A 20,009-nucleotide genomic window follows, 5' to 3' on the forward strand; every position below is an offset into this window, starting at 1 on the left:
TGCAACTGTACCCTAAGCCTTGCTTCTGGAAAACACTGTTTATAATCATTCCTGCTTGGGTCAAATCTTTAAAGCTTGACATAACCCCATTTACTGGGAAGTTACTACCTTCCTCTTCTCTCCCATGCTATCTCCCTCACCACCCTTTGACACCACATTCAATACACTTGCTAACACTTAACCTTTGTCTAACCAAATTCACGTGATACTTGGGATGAATCTGCACCAGGAAGAGAATCTGCCATATCTAATGACAACTGCCCTTTTTGCATTACTTTACACAACTCAAGACTTCTCCAGATGACTCTAACTCCCATCTGAATTAGATGATGAATAGAGCCCAGGGTAGTTTCAAATGTACTGCACCCATCACTTCTTTAGCGTACCATGAACGGTCACTTCAAACTCCTTCCTGTGGTCCCCTGCAATGTTTGTTGCCACACACTGGTAAAGGCCTGTGTCTGACACTTGAGCCTGAGCAATAACGAGTTTGCGTCCATTTAGTAAGATCTTGAATCCATCTCTCTCATCAATTAACTGACCACCTTTTAGCCACCTATGGAAAAAGGCAAAAAGTAATTTAGATGCATATTGCATGTAAGCATTTTCCTAGAAGTTGCCTGCATGCTATATTTACTACCTGCTATTCATTCACCTAATCTCCTAAATTGACTGCTATAAAATAAATACAGAGAGAAGAAATCAAAAGGAAATGGTCTCTCGGAGAGACTGGCAGAGAGTTGGAACTTAAGAAACCTATAAGTTGATTATCCTTCAGTCAGGTTAGGTTGCAAAAAGGAACAAACAATACTGTGCACTGTAATATTTAATTAATATTAACCAATGAGATGCAAATGAGCTTCCAATGTTTGTAAATGAAATACTGAAATCATAGAGTTTTATACTTTGGGTGGTTATCATTTTATAATTGATTAACCACAGTCATCCAAATATTCTTTTGCATGCTTCATACCACTTTAGAATAGTAAATTTTATGCTTTGAGAACGAAAAAGGAAGCAGGCAATCAGAAAAAGAATCTAAGCATGCTTTGAGCTCTTCCATTTCTCATATGTTTCTATTATTGTTTTTATTTGTTAGTCTGTTACACATGTCCGTGCCTCAGGTCGGTCTGATGTTCCTAGTCTATGTCTTCTGACTAAAAATAGAATTTCTGAGATAATATACAGAACTTTCTCCAACTGTGCTCATATGTCATTTTGGAGTACCAAGAACCAGCTGCTTTATATAGAGACTCCATCTTCTCAAAGAGGAAGACGATTTTGAAATGATACTTCTCAATGTCAAAAATCGTTCCAGACAACTCCAAACACTTACATTAAAAAGTGAGAGAGGCATTTAGAAGACATACCAAAATGCTTACATGATAGTTGGTGGGGGAGAGCCTGAGACCTGACAGTCTAGCTCCAGTAAGTTATTTGCCAACACAATGAAGTAAGATGTTTCCTCTCCTCCTTCCACAGCCGGTGGCACTAAAAAGAAAGACAGATCAAAACAAAAAGACAGACTGTAACAAGCAAAGAAATGTCTACATCAAATGACTCGAAGTAGTCGCTTAGAAAGTTGATATCATTCACAGGAGTTTAATACTCAAGGGGTTTGAAGATATATGCCTTTTACAATAAGCACTTTCCAGGATGAATGTACTTTTGTCACTGGGAAATTTTCTCTGTCACATACTACAGTGCCATAGATGCTATGCTAATGTAGAGTTTATCCTTGTTTCATACTGTTTATTTTCATAATAACATCCACTTAAGAATCTTCAGCTTCAATTATAGACTCTCAAGATCGCAAGGTGATTTGTCCCGGTCCAAAAACTCTTTTCTGCAGTTGGACACAGTGGATATGACAAAAGTACACCTTGTCACTCACTGCAACCCGTGGTGGACAAAGTTAAGAGTGTGCCCTGGCAAGAGCAAAGCACAGTTATTAAAATCAGTGATGAGCTGCATGGATTTCAGATCAGGGGACTCTACTGAGAACCCCACCACTTGAACGAACTTGAAAAGTCCACTATACCTGAACTCAGACTGCATTATTAGTACATGATCCAACATGTGTTTAGTAATCCAGCACTGTGAGTCTGAGGGTCCAGGCATCCTTACTTACCCAAGACATCAACTTCATACTTGATTTCCCGTTCTCCTGCCACACTGGTAGCTACACATATGTACTGTCCCCGATCAACTTCTAGGGCACTCAAGATTTCGAGCTTCTTCCCACCGGCTTCGATGTGGATGTTGTCACTGGCTTTCACAGGCACGCCATCTTTTAACCAAGTGAGAATGGGAGGAGGGTTGCCAGCAGCTTTACACTCCAAGATCAACGACTGACCAATAATGACTTGCTTATTTGAAGGAGCGGTCAAGTCACCTTCGATTGTTGGAGGAACTGAGAGGGAAAAATAGTAATATTTCAGATAGTTCTTCTCCCAGTCATAAAAGAACAGTAAATAAAAAGGAAACTTTTTCTCATACACTTTGGCCACAGGAACTTCCTACGTGCCTCTTTCCCTCTAAGCTGGTAAGGGAAGAATTTCTTGGTTCAGCCGATCTACAACTCTTCTATTTATTCTGGAATGCTATGGATCACTGGGCTAACAAAAGACAAAGCACAGATCTTCCTCCTAACAATCACTTTACCTTATTGCTAAAACCAAATGGTTAAGATGCTACAAGTTTCAAATGAAAGGCTTGGAGGTTAAAGGAATAAACTAAGTTTTGCTAACCTTAGCTTCTGCAAATATTTTTCTGTATTATAACAAAATCTTCTAATTCTTATCTCTATACCGTGAAAAAAAAAAAACTCCCACCAAGGCTTCACTAGTGAAGCAGTTAGATGACAAAATATTAGAAAGCCTGGTCTACAGAGTGAGTTCCAGGACAGTCAGGGCTAGATTTGATTACTTAGATCTCAAAGTCCAAACTGTCTGTACCACAGTCCTGCCTCATAAAACCAAAAGAAAAAAAAAAAGAAAGCACTCAAAGATATTTATATATCCTTACCATAGATGTCAACATGGAATGATTTCTCAGCCGTTCCAGCAACGTTGGCTGCATGACATGTGTATGTTGCTGAGTCAGAGACCTGTGCTCTCTGAATGTGGAGAAGTTGTCCTTTGTCAATATAAAGTGCTTGTGAGCTGGATGTGACTACCTGGCCATCCTTATACCAAGTAATGGCAGGCACTGGGAGCCCCCGTGTCTCACATTCCAGTTTAACTATACTGTTGAGCAACGCTGATATTTCTGTGGTAATATTGCCTCCTTTAATACTAGGTGGAACTAAAAAAGATTAAAAACAAATGTAAGTTTAACATCTGAATCACGATAGTAAATGCTATGGTTGCCTACATTTTTAGTTTAATGAAAATGTATATTAATGACAGTAAATCTGTGGTCATCTTGAGTTAATTACTTAGATCTCAAAGTCCAAACTGTCTGTACCACTTTCCTTTCTGGCTCCAGATTTCAGAACAGCAGCAAAGTCACAGATGTTTCAGTCACTTGTGAGCTAGATCATATTAGAGTAGCCAGGCAAGTTAGCAACAATAAACAAAGCAACACAAACCAAAGTCTTTAAATTAAAGTTCAAAAATCATATCAAAGGAGTAAAAAGGAAAAACAAACAAACAAACAAACCTGACACTATTACTGATGCTATGTTATACTTGCAAACAAGAGCCTAACATGGCTGTCCTCTGAGAGACTCTACCAGCAGCTGACTGAGACAGATGCAAATACTCAACAGTCCACCATTGAACTGAGATCAGAGACCCCTGTGGAACAGCTATGGGAAGGATTGAAGGAAGTGAAGGGGATGGTTAACCCTATAGGAAGAGCGACATTATCAACTAACCTGGACCTCTCAGAGCTCCAAAATACTAAGACATCAACCAAAGAGCATGCATGGGCTTGTACATGGCCCCTGCCATATATGTAGCAGAGGACCACCTTGTCTGGCCTCAGTGGGAGAGGATGAGTCCAATCATGTAGACACTTGATGCCTCTAGGAAAGTGGATGCTACGGTGGGGGAAGGGAAGTAATTGGGTGAGGGGTTGAGGGAGACCCTTTCAGAGACAAAGGGGAGAAGGGATGGGGTCGAGAACTCTGGAAAGAGGGGCTGGGAAGGGGGCAACATTTGGAATGTAAAGAAAATAATTTAATGAATTTAATAAATGTAAAAAATATTTAATAAAATATTTTTAAAAATAAATTCTCAGAAAAAAAATTACGAGAGCTGAAGAGATATATCCAGAGAGTCAGGTGATTATTGTTAGGACTCCAGTGAGAATGAAGGAGGAGATGATGACTCTTGGGGTGTTATGAATAGTCGGTTTCAAAGGGCTACTTATTTTGTTGACTATTCTTGCCTTTGACACAATGACAGATATTACTATTGCTAAGCTGTCCTGGCTTATCTGGGGAGTCAATGTAAAGTTTGGCCAAGTGAAGGATTAGTCACTAAAAACAATCTGTGTAGAACAAATATTGACAAAAAAAAAAAAAAAACAAACAAACAAAAAAAAAAACAAACAAACAAAAAAAAAAACAAACCTCCTCAGGAATTCCAAGCAACACTATCTGAACTGGAATTTGCTAAGATTTGTCACAACTGATGATGGTTTAAAAAATAAATAAATAAAATGGAAGCAAGAAAAGAATTAGTGAAGTGTCCAGAGCTTAGATGTGTGGAGTTTAAACATCTGTGCACCATGACTGTATCATTGCTTAGCAAGTCCTACGTGCAGAATGGCTGTGTGTTAATGAGCCCCTGGTGCCAATGGTGTGTTTTATTTGTTGTTACTGACATGGACACCAGTAATCCTGTGACCCTCCCAAGAAGCCGAACTGAATACCCAGGCATATGGCAGCTGCCTGCCTTGGCATTTGTGATGTTTCATTTGTTAAGTTCATGATAGAGACTAAATGTCTTTCTTTTTTTTCTCAATGAAAAGAGGTAGGTTTAAATATTGTTACCAAGTGCTGAAGAACTTTAGAAATTCATTTTGTTTTAAATACTGTTTTTCATTCATTTCAATTTAAAATTACAATGCAAGACACTAAATATGAAATATTAGTATTGTAGTGGTTATTTGATTCTTTCAAATTCAAGGAGTGTAAGGCTACTTAATACATTGGCTGTCAAAAGTTCACATTAGAACTGAGATCTTTATTCACCCACATTTTTATTTTATCTTCTGAATCCAAACAACTATTCTACCAATGTTTGATATAGATGCAAGAGTCCATATCCCAGACATCCCAATTTATTCTTGACACAGAATCTTCCATATAGTTTTTAACTAGAATTGATTAATTGCACATTTGTAATGGAATGCTAAAAAGCAAATATCAAAAGAGTACAATCAAGTGTTATAAATTCTTTTGTGGAAATGAATGTATTCAGTAAAAGTCATGTTAAGCCCTTTCGGTCGGCGCCAGCACTGGGTCACCTTGGGTTGAGAGTCAGCAGACACCCGCAAGGTCCTGAGAGGACTTTCCACACTATCTTAGGACCACCAGTGAGTGGAACACAACTTATGTTCCACTCCAATTGCACGGGACCTGAGACAGCATTAGAGAAGCAGAAAACCCGGCCTGACCAGGGTCACAAGCCCCTTCCAGTCGGTGCCAGTACCGGGTCACCTGGGCAAGGAGTTGGAGGACACCCCCAAGGTGCCTAGAGGACAGCTTCTGAGGCAGACCCCCTTTCAGGCTCCAGATATCCGGGCACCTTCCCTGTTAGAGGACAGGTGTCCTCCCCACCTGGGAGGGCTTTGCCTTAACACCTTGGGAAGCCATCTTGGTTCCCGGATCCCTCTGAGACTAGTCTGCACAGGTGAAAGTGTGGACTACAAAAGCTAACAGCTTCTGGGACAGGTCCTGTTTCGGCCTTCAGCTCCTGCCAGGAGGCAGGTCCAAACACCAGATATCTGTGCACCTTTCCTGCAAGAGGAGAGCTTACCTACAGAGTGTGCTCAGACCACTGAAACTCAGGAGAGATCTAGTCTCCCAGGTCTGCTGATAGAGGCTTACAGAATAATGAGAGGAACAAGCTCTAAGCAGAGACAACTATAACAACTAACTCCAGAGATTACCAGATGGCAAAAGGCAAACTTAAGAATCTTACTAACAGAAACCAAGACCACTCACCATCATCAGAATGCAGCACTCCCACCTCACCCAGTCCTGGGCACTCCAACACACCCAAAAAGCTAGACCCGGATTTAAAAGCATATCTCATGATGATGGTAGAGGACATCAAGAAGGACTTTAATAACTCACTTAAAGAAATACAGGAGAACACTGCTAAAAAGTTACAAGTCCTTAAAGAAAAACAGGAAAACACATCCAAACAGGTGATGGAAATGAACAAAACCATACTAGACCTAAAAAGGGAAGTAGACACAATAAAGAAAACCCAAAGTGAGGCAATACTGGAGATAGAAACCCTAGGAAAGAAATCTGGAACCATAGATGCCAGCTTTAGCAACAGAATATAAGAGATAGAAGAGAGAATCTCAGGTGCAGAAGATTCCATAGAGAACATCAGCAATCAAAGAAAATGCAAAATGCAAAAAGATCCTAACTCAATACATCCAGGGAATCCAGGACACAATGAGAAGACCAAACCTAGGGATAATAGGAGTAGATGAGAATGAAGATTTTCAACTTAAAGGGCCAGCAAATATCTTCAACAAAATTATAGAAGAAAACTTCCCAAACCTAAAGATGGATATGACCATGAAAATACAAGCCTACAGAACTCCAAGTAGACTGGACCAGAAAAGAAATTCCTCCTGACACATAATAATTAGAACAACAAATACACTAAATAGAGATAGAATATTAAAAGCAGTAAGGGAAAAGGGTCAAGTAGCATATAAAGGCAGGCCTATCAGAATTACACCAGAATTTTCACCAGAGACTATGAAAGTCAGAAGATCCTGGACAGATGTTATACAGACACTAAGAGAACACAAATGCCAGCCCAGGCTACTATACCCAGCCAAACATTCAATTACCATAGATAGAGAAATCAAAGTATTCCATGACAAAACCAAATTCACACCTTATCTTTCCATGAATCCAGCCCTTCAAAGGATAGTAACAGAAAAAAAAACCAATACAAGGACGAAAACCACATCCTAGAAAAAGCAAGAAAGTAATCCTTCAACAAACCTAAAAGAAGACAGCTACAAGAACAGAATGCCAACTCTAACAACAAAAATAATAGGAAGCAACAATTACCTTTCCTTAATATCTCTTAATATCAATGGACTCAATTCTCCAATTAAAAAGACCTAGACTAACAGACTGGCTACACAAACACGACCCAACATTTTGCCGCTTACAGGAAACCCATCTCAGGGAAAAAGACAGACACTACCTCAGAATGAAAGGTTCGAAAACAATTTTCCAAGCAAATGGTCTGAAGAAACAAGCTGGAGTAGCCATTCTAATATCGAATAAAATCGATTTCCACCCCAAAGTTATCAAAAAAGACAAGGAGGGACACTTCATACTCATCAACAGTAAAATCCTCCAAGAGGAACTCTCCATTCTGAATATCTATGCTCTAAATGCAAGGGTAGCCACATTCATTAAAGAAACTTTAGTAAAGCTGAAAGCACACATTGCACCTCACACTATAATAGTGGGAGACTTCAACACACCACTTTCATCAATGTACAGATTGTGGAAACAGAAACTAAACAGGGACACAGTGAAACTAACAAGTTATGAAACAAATGGATTTAACAGATATCTACAGAACATTTTATCCTAAAACAAAAGGATATACCTTCTTCTCAGCACCTCATTGCACCTTCTCCAAAATTGACCATATAATTGGTCACAAAACAGGCCTCAACAGATACAAAAATACTGAAATTGTCCCATGCATCCTATCAGATCACCATGGACTAAGACTGATCATCAATAACAACATAAATAATAGAAAGCCAACAATCACTGAACAACACTCTTCTCAATGTGGAAACTAAACAACACTCTTCTCAATGATACCTTGGTCAAGGAAGGAATAAAGAAAGAAATTAAAGACTTTTTAGAGTTTAATGAAAATGAAGCCACACATACCCAAACTTATGGGACACAATGAAAGCATTTCTAAGAGGAAAACTTATAGCTCTGAGTGCCTCCAAAAAGAAACTAGAGAGAGAACACACACTAGCAGCTTGACAACACACCTAAAAGCTCTAGAACAAAAGGAAGCAAATTCACCCAAGAGGAGTAGATGGCAGGAAATAATCAAACTCAGGGGTGAAATCAACGAAGTGGAAACAAGAACTATTCAAAGAATCAACCAAACGAGGAGCTGGTTCTTTGAGAAAATCAACAAGATAGATAAACCCTTAGCCAGACTCACAAGAGGGCGCAGGGACAGCATCCTAATTAACAAAATCAGAAATGAAAACAGACACATAACAACAGTTCCTGAAGATATCCAAAACACAATCAGATCCTTCTATAAAAGGCTATACTCAACAAAACTGGAAACCCTGGATGAAATGGACAAATTTTTAGACAGATGCCAGGTACCAAAGTTAAATCAGGATCACATTAATGATCTAAACAGTCCTATATCCCCTAAAGAAATAGAAGCAGTCATTAATAGTCTCCCAACCAAAACCAGATGGGTTTAGAGCAGAGTTCTACCAGACCTTCAAAGAAGATCTAATTCCAGTTCTTCACAAACTATTCCACAAAATAGAAGCAGAAGGTACTCTACCCAATTCATTCTATGAAGCCACAATTACTCTGATACATAAACCACAGAAAGACCCAACAAAGATAGAGAACTTCAGACCAATTTCCCTTATGAATATCGATGCAAAAATACTCAATAAAATTATTGCTAACTGAATCCAGAACACATCAAAACAATCATCCATCCTGACCAAGTAGGTTTCATTCCAGGGATGCAGGGATGGTTCAATATATGGAAATTCATCAACGTAATCCAATATATAAACAAACTCAAAGACTAAAACCACATGATCATCTCGTTAGATGCGGAGAAAATATTTGGCAAAATCCAACACCCATTCATGATAAATGTCTTGGAAAGATCAGAAATTCAAGGCCCATACCTAAACATGATAAAAGCAATCTACAGCAAACCAGTAGCCAACATCCATTTAGCAGAATAGCAATAGGTATGGTTTTAGAGTTCCATCCCATGGATGAAGCCTCAGATCCAAACAGAAACAGAAAGTGGTTGGTTACTCCCACGTTTGTGACACTATGACACAGTGAGCATAGCTCGTCAGGCTAGTTGTTACTGTAGCTGGCAGGACTCACAACTGGTGACATTGATAATTTCTTTTTGCCCCTCTAGAATCATGCATAGCACCTTCGATCATCATAGCCAGTAGGGATGTGGCTTCCAAGTTAGTACCATGTTGATTCCTCCATGTTCTATGAATCAAATATGAGGTGTCTTTAGGAACAGGGTCTTATCATCAAATTTTGAAGAGTAATCAAGATCATTAGCAATAGCCTGTAATGTTGGAGGTTCTATGGCAAACCACTGGCAAACAACTCAAAAAAAGTAACCCATCTTGGAAGTGGGATTTTTATTTGCTAGTATGTGATATTTAGTTGGATGTTATCTCTTCATTATAGGGTAACTTCATTTAAACCCTCTTTATTCATCTATATTCATACCTTAGCAAGCTCCTGTAGTAGTGCATTTCCATACAGATTTTTCAAATTACTATGTCCCCACCCTTTTTGCTTATTTAGATACAAGGTTCACACTCAGTTCTATTGTTGCTCATCCTCATGTGAAGATATGAGCATGTAAGTAAGGAAAAAAAGTAAGTCAATTTTAGGCTGAAAAATTCTCTCAATTTAAAATCTACGTACACATTATTCTCAGTTACCTAAGTATAGTATTTGTGGGTATTTTTTTTATTTGTGATATTTACATTTTCACAAATGAAGTAAAGTAACCTTAAGGCTACCCACTTGAAGGCACAGGGCAGCTTGCTAGAAAAGAAAGGATATTGTTTCCTGACTTACAATACTCAGAACTTCTCAATACCGCATTGCCTTTCAATTAGAGAATCCCAGAAGCTCTCTTGTGGGTGCCTGAGGGCATCACACAGTATGAACACGAGGATTCAAAGAGAATAAACCCAAGTCTCACAGAAATAGGAGTCTTATTGAAGCTCCACACTGCATTCATGATAGATGCTGGCAACAATACAGCACCTTGGGGGAGACACTCTGTGTTGTTTCAGTGGCTGGTTTTAGTAGAAAGGCAATGATGGTAATAACATTTTTGTTTAACTTGGCATCTATATAGCTAATCTTCCAGCAATGGTACTTTTATAGAGGACATGTCTTTTCATGACCAATTTCCCCAAGAGCCTTCCATTTTCACACATAAATGATTTAAAAATCTGCTTTGAATATAATTTCTTTGATGCAAAAGAGATACTAAAACTTGAAACAGACACCTAAATTTTAAAATACAGTTTTTCAAATACAGTTAAGTACAAATCAAGGCAGATTTGAGCTAGGTATTGAGGCACACATCAGCCATCTCAACCATTAGTAATCAGAGGTATGCGTTTCAGGTAAAGGAAGGCTAAAAGTGAACCCCAGAAAGAAACAAAGAAACAAAGGAAACAAGAGAAAAAGAAAGGAAAGTGCTAGAGATTATATATGTATATATACATATATACATATATATAGTTTTAAGGCAATGGTATTGCTAGACAATGATAAGAAACATATATTGACCCCTTACTGTAAGTCAAATAAACTTGCCTAATACATCTAGTATTTTATTCTCATAGAAAGAATATTACTAATTCCATTAAGAAAAGGGAAATTTAAAGAAGCGAGGAAATTCAGATGAAGTCACAATACTAGTGAGTGACAGAGTTGGGTTAAAAACACAAGTGTTTCTGTTTTTAACAACTACATTCTTATTAATTACTGAAACTGCTATTCAATAAAATATAACTTAAGCCATATATGTAATTTTAAATTCTGTAGAGGCTTCATTAAAAGTATAAAATGAAAACAGGTAAATAAACTTTAACAATACATTTTACTTAGTCCAATATATCTCCAATACAAGTTTAGAATAAATCATGAAATTATTAACTAGATATCTCACACAAGGTTTTTGTACCATCATTGATATTGAGTGAACATTTTATCTTTATAGCATCTCTCAGGCTTCAGTAACTTCTCATTCGTCACGTATGACTGGCTGCCATAGTTTAGTATCAGACCCTTTAGTCATTTGGGTAGTATGTCTTTAGATCTGCTCTATATTAGCCAGCAAAATAGAGACATGCAAAATAGAAGTCTTATTATGAAATTTAGAATCCTTAGCAATAAATATCTAAGAAGCAAAACCTTATAACTAAGCTAATATCAGAAGGTGGTATGAAGAAAATGAATTAGTACAACATGAAAGAGGGTAGGTGACCACTTTGGACTGAAAGGACCCTGTATCAAGGCAGTACTGAAGTATGTGACTCTTTCTTCAAGTGCTATACACTCTATGGAAGGGTGACGGTAGTACAGGGAGTGGACACATTCCAAGATCCACTAGCACAAAGTTCTGTTCTTTTCTACTGTGTAAGCTTGTGTATGTGGCATGCCATTCACTACTTCATGGTTCCATTCATAAAAATGACTTTGCTCATCACCCTAATCGGTAGTTGAAATTTTTAGTGAAAAGAGGGCTTACATTATTTGGTTCTCTGAATGAGAATGGCCTGGCTAGGCTCACATATTTGAATATGGTCCCCAGTTCAGGGAACTGTTTGGGAAGGATTAGGAGGTGTGGCCTTGTTAGAGGAGGTGTTTCACTGAGAGTGGGATGTGAAGTTCAAAAGCCCATACTATTCCCAGGTTGCTCTCTCTGCTCCAGTGCCCTCACTGCCTGCTTAGAGCCAAGTTCCCTGCTGTGATGGTTAAGGATTCTGACCCTCTGGAGCTATAATCCTCAAATCAAATTTTTTCTTTTCTAAGTTGCCTTGATCGCAGTGTTTTGTCACGGCAATAGAAATGTAACTAAGACGCATTTTTTAGGATAATCAATGAGAATAACAGAACAATACATGGCATTAAAAATGTTATCACATGGTCAGGACAAAAGCCAAGGCTGGATGAAAATATAACAACTGAACTGTTGATGTAATAGTTGCGTCAGTGTGATTTGTACATTTACACACACACTTTTTAAAAGTATTTTTAACACTTACAGGACACAGTATTTGATTTATGCTTAAACCAACTAATTAGGGAAAGGCTTACCATATTAAAATTACTAAATAATTTGAATAAATCAGCAGCTAAGGATAGATTGCATTTTAAAACTGAATGCATTGTGAAAGCTTACAACATAAAGGTAGACAGACTCCTTCTCTTTACTTGCATAACATTCCTAAGCATTTATTATAGAGAAAAAGGACAATAAACAGTAGAATAAACATCAGTTTTCAAGTTATAATTGAAGTTTTTGTAATGGTATCAGCATGAGAAAAGTCACACTCACCATAGACAGTGAGTTTTATATCCTTGGCTTGCTTGCCTGCTGCATTGGACACAGTACATTGGTAGCGTCCCTTGTCACTTCTCCGTGCATTTCTCAGATGTAAACTCTGTCCTCTGTCTGAGAGTTCAATGTTAGGATCTCCCAAAAATAAAGGCCTAGAAAAAATATTTTCATAGGTCCGTTTTTAGTTTCCCATCCTTGGATCCTCCAAAAAGTCCTAAACCGCTGCTGTAGCACATTTGGAGATTTTTTTTTTTTTTAAAGAATGAACATTTCATAATATGTTACTTGAATTTATAAAACTTTGGCATTTTATTAATTATTAGTTATAAAGGTAACACAAAACTTAAATAAGCTTAGGTGTTAGTATTGAAAAATCATTCTTGATGTATTGTCACTAATGGGAGGCTTCTCTCTGACTCCTTGTCACAATTGGTTTTGGCTTTATCCATCTGTTTTCACTCAATAATTTTTTATTCCTAAATATATCCCTGAAGAAATCTAAGCTTTAATGTAAATAACACTGTGCTAGTTTCCTGAGTTCCTTGGTGCTCTGTCTGGTAGCTGCGCGTTACTTGAAGCGGAATATTCCAGTCTTACTTATGTGTTATCTATCTCCTAAGGTCTGGCATTGGCAGGTTTTCACTCATCTACCCCTGCAGCACTGCAGAGACTATCAGCAAATGTGCTACCACTGGACCTGAATGTCCACTTACATCTTATAGAATGGAGGTGTGACTTCAGCACAGCAGGGGAACTTTACAATTTTAAAACATTACAACAACTTGTCCCTAAGGTCAGTGCTTTATACTCTCCCCAGGACTGTATTCTGACTTCCCATATCCAGACAACACTTGGTATTTTCAAACCTTTGGTTTTCAAAAATGACTCAGGAGAAACAAAACTATATTCTATTAATACTCATCAGAGAGTCGAGGAGAAGAAGCTTTTAGTGCTTATTGTGTGATTATTTTTCAAATTGCCCATTTATAGTCCTAATTCTTTTTTTCCTATGGTGTCTGCCTCACTGATTTCTTGGAAGTGTAAATGAATTCCTATATTTTATTCACAGCCAATCTAGACTCTCTGTTACTGAGTCCTTAGATTCCTTCTCCTTAGAAATTATAGCACAACCTGTAGATATACTCTTCATAGTAACCTCTGAGTCATTATAGGCCACTGTAGTGGTCACAGTGTGGGCAACGCCCTTCCTTGAGGCTTGCAATGTAAGAAGTGCAATTCCTGTCTGTGCTTCCCACTTCATTCAGACGGAGTCTATGTACATTACATTCTTGCAAGCACATTTTGCTTCTCAATAGCTCAATCCCATGTAAAGGCATAACTATCTCTTCATTGGAATCAGCTTTTATGATAATATATGTGCAGAGGATTTTGGTGCGCAATAATTATAATCTATTTCTAAAATAAATTCCCCAAATTTATAAAGCACTTTGTTATTTGAAAATTGGAGCATATTACAGAAAGATTGTTTATTAAGATGCTACGTTTAAAAAGCAACATTGTTACTCTTTCATTAAATAATGTATATTTTAAGGTGATGAGTAAGAAGGTAGGTGCAACACATTGACATACCTGTATCCTATAAATTACGCCCTTGAGCAAATACAGACAAGATACTCACTTGCCATCCTTGAACCAGTGAATAGCCGGAAAGGGGACGCCTGTGCCAGGACACTGCAGGGTGACGTTGTGGTTAAGAACAACTGAGACTTCACTCGGGGAGCTGGCACCTAGTATGCTGGGTGGAACTTGAACAGAGACATTTTATCATAACACAAAAAATACATAAAACAAAGATCTGGGGAAGAAGCAGGCAGTTATTGCTTATCAAAGTATTTCAACAAGAGTCTAATGTCAGAAACAAAACATCTCATGAGAATTCTCTTTCACATCACACTGTGCACCCAAATGTTTACTTAGAATCCAGGAATATTTCTATAGAATTTTGTTAGCAGGACAGTTACCTACAAACATATTGATAGAACAGAAGTCATTTTGAGGCCTAGTAAGTCAGGCGCAAAACTCATGGAATGTAATTGAGCCACAGAGTTCATATGACCCAATGCATTATTGCTACACATTTACAATAATGAATGGCATGGGCAATATTAATCTCCATGAATCATATTCTACCTAGCATGTCGTGTCTACCTTAGTCATTTTTATCTTTTTTGAGGAATATCTATACAAAACTTGGTACGAGTATGATATACAACATGAAAAAGAATATACTCATTTTTATCCTTGGAGTTATACAAATGAATGTGCTCGTGTATAATTTTTCTCACCATCTATCCCCCTCTTTGTTTCATGATGAGTGGTTTGATATTTATCTTCATAAAATTATTGGACAGCACAGGGGTTCAGTGGGGAAGAGGTGTGGCTTGATAAAATATTTATGCAAAGACCTCACTGGTTGCTGGATGAAGAATGGATAAGACTGGTGAAGAGTGGGTACAGGAAGGAAGTTAAGGGGATACCATAAGTAAAAATATGCCTTCACCACACAATGGAAAGAAGCAGACAACTAAGAAGTAATCATAGGACAGGGGTAAATTTCAGGAGCTCCGGAGAAAGTAGGGGAAGGGTCAAGAAGCAGGTCACTCAGAGACCCCAACATTTACTGCAGAAGAAAGTCATTGGGATCTGTCAGTGTGACAGAGCCCCACGGGATTCAGCAACACATTAAAAAAGCTATTCGAAAGAATGTGCTAAGGACAGATCGTTGTTAGGAAGACATACACAGTCACACAGGGACACACACAGACAGAACAGGCAGACACGGACACAAATCAGGCATAGATTCAGACTCACGAAACAGACAAGCAGAAGATGGAAGACATAGGGAGCATGAAATAGAGAATTCAAACCTGGACTTGCTCTTGGTTAAATGACTCCAGGGAGAAGTGCTTTTATGTCTTTCCTTAATGTCATGCTGATACATTGTCGGTAGCTCAGAGTTAATCTCTGATGTGTATAATCCGAGCACTTGTCCATGACCTGGGGTTCTTTCTTCTCACAGTCACAGCTGTGTGCTGGCATGTGCTGGTGCATACCTGAATTAATCTACTCACTAAGCCAAGAGTTTCATTAGCTCAGGAACCACATCAGTTTTATTCAAACCTGAGCATTTAACATTGACCCACCACCATGTACTAAACTCTTGTATTAAAGTTTATGTTTAATGAAAAAAAAAAGAAAAAAGAATGTGCTAAGGAAACATTGTCGGTAGCTCAGAGTTAATCTCTGATGTGTATAATCCAAGCACTTGTAGATGTGGCATCACACCACAGCTCTAATAACCGCGGCCTTTGGGAGGCTGGGGGAAGAAGACTGTGAGTCTAAGGCCAGCCTATGATACTAGTGAGATGCTCTTGAAAATAACAAAGATTTAAGAAGTAGATAAAAATATAAAAAGCTAGGACAGTGAAGACTAGACAGTTTCTCCAGGTGCTCGAAGAACCCTGAGCTGCAGCTGAGCATTTGTCAATCATCAGACACAGGTGGTATTCATGGATGGACAGAATGAACATCAGGAGACACAGTAAGAAAAAAGACCAGTAAGGGGAAAAAAAAACCTGCCAAGGTTGTTTAAATAGCCTGTGGCTAATATATATATATATAATGGGAGGAAAAACAATAACATAAATGTAGTTCAGGTTTGGGGGAGAGAAAGGAAATTGATTTTTTTTGTATTGCTGAATGCAAATTTTTATGAATATATCACTTCTAGGCTTCACTTTCACCTAAAAACACAAATTACATGCCTATTTTGATAACAAAATATTGAAAAGAAAGTCATGTGTAACAAAGTGAACTTATAATGTTAAATATAACTTTACTAGCTAAAAATTAAACTAATGACAGCAGTTAAAATCACTTGTATCATAATCTAGCATAGTGATGATTCACTTTCAGACTTTCTTCCTGCCGGAAGCACCCACCACATTCTCTTCCCCTGCCTGAACCTGGGTTGATTAGGTTCCAGTAATTAATTAAAGTGCACTAGAAATAGGTGCGTGACTTGCGCCGGTTCAAGCATCCTGCTAGCTTCAGGAAATGTCCACAATGCACTGCACTGTATCTCACAGCTACCTATGAATCTAAATAACCACTTCTCTATATAGCTACTATCTAAAGAATCCTGTTAACATATACTGTGTCACTTTTAAGTTCATGGTATCTTGAGATATGTGAGTCTGAGCCATCTTGATATAAATAACTAAGATGAAAAAAAAACAACCTACTAAAAGAATGATGTAAATGGTAGTTCTATCAATTTATTTTATATCTATTTGGCACACAGTAAGAAATGCATGTAGTATGCAGGTTTATTTTAAAAAGAAGTTTTTCCTTACCTAGTACATTGACACTAAAGTCCTTCTGAGAGGTGCCTGCAATATTAATTGCTTTGCAGGAATATCTTCCCGCATCCTCGGCAGACACCTTAAAGAGTTTTAGAATCTTTCCATTGTTCACAATCTGAACAGTGCTGCTTTCTGTCACCTACATGAGACAAAGGACTGTTATTTCCAAAGCTAATAAAACTCTACAATGAGAACAAAAGAGTGGTGTTTGTTATCACTGAGAAGAAATTCACAACCGTTCAGGCACAGAGGTAGGGCACTGTGCATGTTTGGCTGTCTCCATTTACCTGGATGTCGTCCTTATACCATGTTATGACAGGGGACGGAGTTCCTTCTACTTCACAGTAGAGGCTGGCCAGTTGGCTTGTCAACACGGACACATTGGTCACATGTTCCTTATCTCTAATTACTGGTGGAACTGCAAAAGAGAGGAATCATGACTGGATAGTCTTGTGATCAGCAGGCGCTCCCAATGGCTCCACAAAGTTCTTTAGAGAAACTTCAAAGGTAAGAAAGGATAGAAAATGTAGTCATATGCAAACATGTCCTCTCTTATAAACGAGAAGTATCAGCCAATGCATTTGCAAATAAAAATCCTGCTAGAATGGTGTGTTCTATGTCAGGGTTTTACGTTCAGGAAGAGTTGCTTGGCATATTGAAAGTCATAGGAGATTTGTTTAAGCATTTGTCACTACCTGACCATGAGAGACCATAGTCACCAAAACCTAAAATTCACATACTCCCACAAAATGACACAGGTACAAAATTTTATTGGAAAGTTTAGATAGTTGTTAAAAAAAAAAGAAACCTGGTAACAATAGGAATACTTGTTACATTACAAATACAGTAGTATAATACTAATTAGTATAATGCTAATACATTAGTATAGAAAGGTTAAATAAATCCTGTGAACTCCTCCAGAAAGGTGTTATAGATAACAGTTAAAGACCTAGAATGATTCATACTATAGATTGTTAAATGAAATAGCCCAGGTACAACGAGTGGGTATAATAGTCTATCATCTATATTCTTTTTATACAGATTTCATACTTTTTTGCCTTAGGGAAATCTCTGAGAAGCTATGCCAGCTTAGTATGTGAGACTGATTGCTTTGCTTTGCTCTGGAGAAAGTATGCTTTCTTACCAGGGTAAGCAGGTTTCATGCTGCATCGTTATCTCCTATTTAAAATTTGAGGGATGTAAAGTCTAAACTAAAAATTGCATGAAATGTTGAACAATGAAAAGTGCAAACCAATTTCCTACCTTCTGTTCGATAATAATTCATTCATACTAGGATTAAGCAATAATATATTGATCAAAGGACTTAAATATGCAAAAATTAGAAACAGTCATACTTTTAGCGATGATTTTGCTTTAGTGTTTTAATCAACATTTACCATGAACTTTGAGGTTGTATTTCCTTTCTGTGGTCCCAGCTTCATTGACGGCCACACAGATGTACTCGCCATTGTTGTGTGGTGTAACAGAAGCGATTACCAACAGTGCGCCATCTTCCAAGATAGAAACACCAGGCTCTTGCCCTGTCACCTCTCTGCCATTGTGTAACCACTTGATGGTTGGTTTAGGAGTACCTAAATAGGAAATCAAAGCCTTTTTATAACAGAATTAGGAAAAATGTTTTAAAAAAATCAAATACATTCAGAAAAGATAGACTTCCTGCTATGACTCTAATGTGTATCCTGAGGCCCTGTGCCACTTCCAAGATAAAAGCGAAGAGACTACAGTTAATGGTAGTTAGTTAATGACTCCAGTTCCTGATCAGTTTTCAGACTCGTGGCTTCTAGTTGATCAAAGTTGCTTTCAATCAGAAAACTCAGACTATAAGCAAAACATTTTTTTTTTCCTGGTGAGTTCACTACTGTAGTGATTAAGAGTGAAATATAGGTGCAATCATCAAATGGACAAGATATGTAGGGAAACTAGGAGTCAAGTAAAGTCAGCAAAGGTGGTGGTACTGTTACAGGAATATGCCAGGAACATGCCCAACAAATAGAACTTAGAAAGAACGCAATTTGTGGCCTATAGTTCCTTGGGGAAAGGCTCTAGCTAGCAAATAGGAAGCGCCCCCACTGCCTACATACCCTTTTCCACATCTTATCTGTTCAAAAGTCAAGAGTTCAGTTCTTTAGAAGACGTTGACAAGAGGATGAGAAAAACAATATTTTCCTGGACTTACTTATGGATAGCAGAATAAACGGAAGCCACATGCTTACAGGTCTAAATGATAAAAATCTGCATTAAATATATAATAAAGCCAAAGGGGATATAACAGACAAAACATCAGTGACTGTGTTGGGAAGGTGTTATTTAGCAAAACTGTAAAGGGCACTATTTCTAAACACTTTAAAACTTGATGGATTTCTATACTGAAGACAAAGTACATTAAACAAAACCAATAGGATTTCATAAGATGTTGTTAGCAACCGATACTTAGATAATAATCTTATTAAAAGTAGGGTGTACAATCCAAGATAAGCCCCAAAAGATGAGAGAAATATACACAATGTACTGATGACACTAAACTCATTATTAATTAATATCGTATTGAAGTGATTATAAAGGCATATTTACAAGGAGAAAATGAAAAGATCAACATGTTTCTTCTCGGTCAGTGTGAGATTTTGACTAATGTGGAAAAACAGTAAAGCTGATTGACTTTAGTCATCTGCCCACGTTCTAAGAAAAGAGAAGGGTTAGAGTCATTTCCCTCTACCCCGTTTTTCCTTGGTAGATATCAGTCAGACTTTGCCACTATCACCTATTGAAGTAATGCATAGAAGGTAAACGGACAGGCAAAAGAAAAGCAGGCAAAGCATTACCTTCTATTTAAAAGTTCCAGAATAGCAATAATCTAGGTGACATTTTAAAATTAATTTTTATTTATATGAGTACACTGTAAGTGTCTTCAGACACACCAGAAAAGGGCATCAGATCCCATTACTGATGGTTATGAGCCACCAGGTAGTTGTTGGGAATTGAACTCAGGACCTCTGGAAGAGCAGTCAATGCTCTTAACCACGGAGCTATC

The 20,009-nt window shown here is 37.8% G+C and overlaps 1 protein-coding gene across 5 annotated transcripts in view; it reads right to left on the reverse strand.

Annotated features, from left to right (window-relative positions):
* The window catches only part of Hmcn1 (hemicentin 1), a 431,153-nt gene that overhangs the window by 157,731 nt on the left and 253,413 nt on the right, over positions 1 to 20,009 (reverse strand). For all 5 annotated transcript variants that reach the window (XR_387184.4, XM_006529757.4, XM_006529758.4 and 2 more), the window contains 9 exons: positions 18,358 to 18,552; positions 17,248 to 17,378; positions 16,952 to 17,099; positions 14,215 to 14,341; positions 12,573 to 12,727; positions 3,028 to 3,306; positions 2,132 to 2,413; positions 1,383 to 1,491; positions 387 to 556 (listed from right to left, as the gene is read on the reverse strand). Coding sequence is in view for 4 of the 5 variants with exons in the window: in XM_006529757.4 (XP_006529820.1) it covers positions 387 to 556; positions 1,383 to 1,491; positions 2,132 to 2,413; positions 3,028 to 3,306; positions 12,573 to 12,727; positions 14,215 to 14,341; positions 16,952 to 17,099; positions 17,248 to 17,378; positions 18,358 to 18,552 (1,596 nt within the window). In the remaining variant the exon portion in view is untranslated. The remainder of the gene's footprint in view (positions 1 to 386; positions 557 to 1,382; positions 1,492 to 2,131; positions 2,414 to 3,027; positions 3,307 to 12,572; positions 12,728 to 14,214; positions 14,342 to 16,951; positions 17,100 to 17,247; positions 17,379 to 18,357; positions 18,553 to 20,009) is intronic.

The sequence above is a fragment of the Mus musculus genome, chromosome 1 (assembly GCF_000001635.26).
Source record: "Mus musculus strain C57BL/6J chromosome 1, GRCm38.p6 C57BL/6J".
Classification (NCBI taxonomy): Eukaryota; Metazoa; Chordata; class Mammalia; order Rodentia; family Muridae; genus Mus; species Mus musculus.